Raw genomic sequence first — 6,233 nt, forward strand, 5'->3', positions numbered from 1 at the left:
ATAAAAAAAAAACTGCATAAGTCTTAAAAATCCATTTTCGGCATGTTTGATGCAGTGGTCATGGGTTCGAATCCGACCCGTGGGCCTTTAATGCATGTCATCCCTCTCTCTCTCCCAATTTCCACTCTGTACTCTCATCTGTCAATAAAAGTTTAAAATACCTATTAATCAAACTGGACCTATGAACAAATCCTTTTATTGTGGTATTGCAGTGTCTTGCCTTACTTAATGAATGTGTGTTTGTGTGCAGTGCATCCCGAGCACCCTCTCTGCGGAGGACGTCTCCTTGCAGCTACTGGGCTGTCTAAACGCCGGCGGTGGCCTGCCTAAGATGAAGATCCTCACCGCGCTGCATTCGATGCAAAGCCAGGGATTCTTACACAAGCCGGACAAGCTTTACCAAGGCCTCATTGAGCTGGTGCCCAAATTTGTCAGGCCTCCCATGGTACAGTATTACCACTTATCAAGATTGGCACCGTGCATTTCCAAGAAGTGGAGTTTGTGGTTGTGTCTAATTGTTTTTTCCTTGTGTGTGTGTGTGTGTGTGTGTGTGTGTGTGTGTGTGTGCGTGTGTGTGTGTGTGTGTGTGTGTGTGTGTGTGTGTGTGTTTCAGTCATCTCTGAAGCGGAAAGAGGTTATTGAAATGTTGAATCTGTTGGTGCGTCTTAAATCTGCCAGCCAAGACCTGGTTAAAAAGCTTCTCGCAATTCTGGCTTTTAAAAAACTGGGACTACAGTAAGTCCATTAATGTTAGAATAACAATACAAGCTTTCTAACCTCTAAACATTGTACGAAGAACTTTTCAATGTTTATGAAATAGTAAAATTTTTCCTCTCATGATGATAATACAAGACCTGGAAACGAGACCATCAGCAAAAATACCGCTATTTGTATATAGTTATAATAAATGATTGAGAGATTGTAATATCTATTTGTCCTGTCAATAGAGAAACAGTGTTGCGCATGCTGTCTGCATTCGGTGTATATGAGGCTGAACAGTGGTTGTGGATGGAGGTGGAGACGTGGGCCTCGGACCTGAAGGACCAGCCTGACATGTGGGAAAGCCTTCACAGCAGAGCAGAATGTTGGCTGGACTTATGGATCTCCAAATACAAAGTAACAAAGACATATTTACGTTCAATCTTGACTTATCTATATTACATTTTTAGTTTTACATCTGGGGGATGGATAAAAGAGACATTTCTCGCATTCATTAACGCCATCCATTAGAGTATTTTTGAGTGTGACAAAAGGACAGAACAGGTGTTTTGAAAACTGAGAGGCTTTCCGTCTGTGAATCCGCTCCCTGCTGCTTCTGATGTCCTTTGGTGTGACCTTAGCTTCTCTAAATAGGAGCACATGAGAGCTTGTCGCAGTGTTGTTGACTGGCATGGCTGGCCCGTTTTGGCTTGCTTACTGTAAGTGATTAACTGCCGTCTGCTTCTCTTTCCACTGCCATAGGGACGTGAGCAGAATCTGAGCACGAGTAATGAAAAGTCGAAGCCATCAGTCAGCATGGTAGAGGTGCTTAATTATTTCTGCGAAGAGTACAGAAAGACCCGAAGTGTTGCACCGACTGGGCGCAAAAACACAGTGCTCTTGCCCCTGTATGACAGGTATGTGATGTAAAAGTGATGCACTTATGATAGTTTATTTTAAGTCTAACCCATGTCACATATTGTGCTCATTTTCCTGTTCACATTTGTAATTTGGTTTTCAACTACAACATTTTTTCAAGTGTAGTGTTAAAAAAAACCTTTATATTTCTCCCAGTGCCATTGCTCAATCTCGTCTTTTCAGCCTTTGTCTGAAACACTCCGTTTAGAGCCTGTCTCTTTAAGCCCTGCCTTCCAAAAAGTCCTGTCTTCTCTAATTGGCACTGAAACTAACTGTCTGTTTGAATTTAACTGCAAGTTAGGGGTATGCTTATCACAGGCGGAGGTGGTACGAAGTTAGGGTGGGGGGTGGCTATCCCCTTATGACATCACAAGGGAAGAGAAATGTGTTGAAAAACATGGAAGTGCATTTTGCATAATAGATGACCTTTAATGTTCTGTGTTTGTTTTTAGTAGTAGTTATCAACCAATCCTTCGTCTTGGAGAGACTTACAGCATGGCCAGGATATACAAGCCACCAGGTAAGAGTTCACTCTACTTTAGCCAAGACGTCTGATTATATGCTGCTGCAATTGTAGGGAAATGATTTGCAACATCTAACGCCTTATTTTCATACAGGTATAATTTTGCCCCCACTGAGAAACCGTCCCTTCCTATCGCAGTTTCCCCATTTCATCTCTTTGCCGATGCCTCAGGTCACCCTTCGCCCCTTCCACATATACTCCGACGAGGACTGGGTGAAGGCCTGGTCTCGCCGCTACTTCCTGCGGCAGCAGTCATACGTAGAGTACTACAGATGACACCTCTTAGTCTGAAACGCCATATACAGTATATATACATGACATATTAAAGACACAAGTCTGAAATATGTTCATTATTTTCGACAATAAAATTGCTCTCATAGCTTTTGGCCGGATTTATTTTTTGATTGCCAGTATCTAAATGGTACAATCATGTGGTACAAGGGTGGTCATTGTGATTGTTTTGTCCAAATACAAAAAACACATAATCCTGAACATTTTAAAACAGATATTCAAGAAATACGGTATGACAAATATGCATACCGTCTTTAGAGTTAATATTTTGCAGTACATTCATTTCCTATCCTATATAAAACATACAAATATTTAGTAAAACACACCTTTTAAAAAAAAAACACTGTCAAACTTTTGCTAACTATGCATGTGTAATAGCTATTCAGATACTGTATCTCTAAGAGAGCCTGTTATAAAGGATGCACTGGTGACAGTTGTCAAGGCACGAGATATCAAAACAATAACACCACTTTAACTTTGGTGACATAATAATTCCACCCTCACCTTCACCTACCTAAATGTAACTATTCCTGGTAAGTACATTTTCACTGAGCCCAAATGGAGATTATAGGGCTTTGATGGAGTTCTATATTCTATTGATAGACAGTGATAAAGAAAAGATAAAACAGATCATTAAAAACTCCTCCATTATGAGGGTGACAATTTGATTGTCTAGTGTCTGTACATACCAGAACTAACTAAAAAGTGTCCTTCCACTCTAGTCCACCAAGTCTTTATCGTAATTGAGCAGGTCGCATGTGAGAAAGAGGTCAGCGCGTGTGTTGTCTACCAGCAGCCTGTTGAGCTGGCTACTGGTGGTGTTGATGTCTGCGTGTTCGTCCAGGGGCCAGTCTAAGAGCTGAGCGCTGGAGGGCAGTTCAGGGAGGCCCGGCTGGTAGTCCTCCAGAGGGTTGGGGTAGAGTAAGTGACGGAGCGAGGGCATTCTCACAGCCATCCGAACCAGGTCTGTGAGGCCCGCCATGGAGAGCGGGTTCAGGGCCAAAGCCAAGCTCTTGAGGGCCAGGCAGCCTCCCAGCGAGGGCAGCAGCAGAGCCAGCAGGCCGTCGGTCAGACCGCAGCCGCTCAGAGAGAGGTGCAGCAGGCTAGCAGAGGACTGGGAGAGGAGGCGCTGCACGGAGGTCAGTGTGCTCTCGTCCAGATGGTTCTCACTCAGATCCAGCTGCTGCAAGCTGGAGGCGTGATGGCTGCAGGACAGGTAGGCCAGGTCAGCCGGGCTCAGGCTCAAATAGGGCAGCTCCAGTATCTCCAGAGGCCTAGGCAGTGAGCTGTGACAAAAGGATAGAAAATTGGAGTCATATTTATTATTATTCACTTTTACTACTCATTATAAAACTCTGGTTGATTTGGACCTGCCTCCCCAAATTTAAGCAATTAAATGTAAGATTAAAATGAGTCTCCAATTATTTCGAAAATTCCCTATTTGTGTAATATGAGATAAAAATAGGAATACTTTTCCCAATTCAATTGTTTAAAATTAAAATGTCTAGAAAATGTGAATTTAAAATAAAATAAATTTCCTAAATCTAGGGTTGGACAAATTTAAAACAGTAAAGTACACAAACTACTTAGCAATAGTGAAGAACTACTTATTTATTAATTTTTGACAATAAATAATGTTATTATTATTTACTAGGCTCAATGTGAAGACATAGAGTAACAGGGTAGCATTAAGGCCGTACCTAAGCAGCACGCGAAGTTGTCCCGGCAGACGCAGTGCAGTGAGGCTGAGGCGTCGCAGATTCTTCAGCTGTGAAAGACCCAGAGACAAGTCCTTCAGAGCCTCCTTCTGGTCAAGGAGGTCTCTGCGGAAATCCAAGTTACAGTAGTGCAGGCGTAGAGAGCTGAGTGAGGGGAAGACGGAGAGCAACGGCAGCAGCTCAACAAAGCCGGCCACACCGAGGCTGCTGTAGCGAACATCAATACCCATCAGTCCATGGGGAGGTAGGAGGTCTAGCAGGGTCCTGATACTAGACACTGAAATCTCTTCCACGCGAAGATACCTGCACTGAAGCTTGAGGGGCCCCTCTGTGCTCAGGGCCGCACGAACACGCTCCCAAGAGCGAGCGTTCACAAACACATCAGCCCTCACGTGTACCAACACCTCACTGTGTGCATCTTTATCTTCAGTCTCTTTTCTACTGCCTCCTAAACTCGTGACTGCAGCCTCTCTTATCCTCTCCATCTCCATCCTCCTCCTGACTCCTTTCATTCGCTCGTCTTCACCAACAGTCCCACTTGATGATTCCATTCTCTCCCCGTCACTCACCCCTAACTCCTGGCTGTCTGCGATAGTTGCTTCGTCCCCACTCGTTTCCCTCTCCCTCTTCCACTGTCCCCTCTCTCTCTTCACATCCTGTTCTCTCTCCACAGCCGAGAACCTTTTCCTCTCACGCTCCCCCTCTCTCTTCAGTGCCCTCTTGGCTCCAGTTCTGGCCTGAACCACCATGGTGCAGAGGGCTACAGTCAGAGACCAGCCTCCCATGGAGTCTCCCATCCCTCCTTCATCTCCCTGCAGTCCACACAGGTCCAGCACTTGCAGAACACACCTGGGAATTAGATGGTACTTTCAGAAACAACACCGACTGAATAAGATCATCCAAAAACTCTAGCTACATGGTTCTTCCTACAGCTTAAGGCAAATTAGATTAAGGACATGTTTACTAAATGTTTCAACATGACAATTGGATCAAATCAAAAGATATGCATGCAACCAATTATCTATTTTTTAAATTAAAAAACAATTGTTTTAGTATTTTAAGTACTTTGGAAAACATATCATTAATACAAACTAATGCATTTTATTAGGTCAAGGAATTCAATTCCTTTTAAGACTTTTTTAAAGGAGCTGCAGTAGCCCGTATAGAATAATAAACCCTTACCTTGGGTCCGACAGTCCTCTGACCACTGCTAATAAAAGCCCCTGGATGCAGAGTCGGTTTGGGTTAGTTTGGCCTCGTTTCCTCCCGACTCGCAAGGTGCGTTCGGGCCACCGCTGCACCAGGTCGCCCACAGCCAGCGGTCTGCAGCTGCTGAACGCGGCCTCAAGCAGAGGTCTGTACAGCTCTCCGGGAACCCACCTCAACCAGTAGGGAGACGAGCTATGGTCGCTCACCACCTCCTTCGCACAAAGGGTCACCAAAGAAAGCACCATTTCAGCACAAAGTCAGCTTTTAAGCGTAAAAAAGAAAACAGCACCTGAAATAATGTTGCTTCGAATCCCTCTGCAGCAGAACCGGATTTAACACGTCTGAGAGTTAGCTAGAAAGCTGTAAAACTAAGATTAACTTTATGACTGTAACTCGAATAGGTCGTGTAAAGCCTCGAAAAAGACTTTATGAGATCATCTGATATATCCGCGGCTTATTAACCGTAATAAACAGTGAAACCATTTAGCAGCTGAAATATTAACCGCTGGCACATCTTGTTAGCTGCTCGACAAAGAAAGTACGGAAGCGGCTGCTGGTGGGGTGGTGCCATGGGTGGTGCGAAAGGAGTGTTTACAATTTACATTGACGCATGGTCAGTGACGCAGCACGTAAAGGCGTGACGTCATGGCTAGAAATCAAATCATAGATCGGCCTTCTGCACTTTCTGTATAGCCTAACAAAATAGACATCTATACTACTTGCTGTAGTTTGGTCTGGCTTTGCGAGACTAATTTAGGGAGACGATACCATGAACCTATAATGAAAGGATCATACTAGGAAATGTTTTGGACCACGGAGTTCAACCAAACATGTTGACGAAGCACTGTCATTGCTTCCATGTTTATAGCCCCTGC

The 6,233-nt window shown here is 44.2% G+C and overlaps 1 protein-coding gene across 1 annotated transcript; it reads right to left on the reverse strand.

Annotated features, from left to right (window-relative positions):
• Positions 1-2,395: 2,395 nt before the first annotated feature.
• Positions 2,396-5,879, reverse strand: LOC307267877 (leucine-rich repeat-containing protein 14). Its single transcript, XM_080050324.1, has 3 exons — positions 5,332-5,879; positions 4,132-4,998; positions 2,396-3,717 (listed from the first exon to the last, which is right to left on the reverse strand). Exons 1-3 carry the CDS (start codon positions 5,601-5,603, stop codon positions 3,150-3,152), a joined length of 1,707 nt encoding a protein of 568 aa, XP_079906450.1. The 5' UTR covers positions 5,604-5,879; the 3' UTR covers positions 2,396-3,149.
• Positions 5,880-6,233: the final 354 nt, after the last annotated feature.

Source organism: Ammodytes marinus, assembly GCF_949987685.1.
Source record: "Ammodytes marinus genome assembly, chromosome: 21".
NCBI lineage: Eukaryota > Metazoa > Chordata > Actinopteri > Uranoscopiformes > Ammodytidae > Ammodytes > Ammodytes marinus.

Coding starts and splice junctions, on each gene's coding strand:
- LOC307267877 (XM_080050324.1), bottom strand. CDS start 5,603: ATGGTGCTTTCTTTGGTGACCCTTTGTGCGAAGGAGGTGGTGAGCGAC. Junction 4,999..5,331: donor AGAGGACTGTCGGACCCAAG/GTAAGGGTTTAT, acceptor TCTAATTCCCAG/GTGTGTTCTGCAAGTGCTGG. Junction 3,718..4,131: donor CAACTTCGCGTGCTGCTTAG/GTACGGCCTTAA, acceptor CTTTTGTCACAG/CTCACTGCCTAGGCCTCTGG.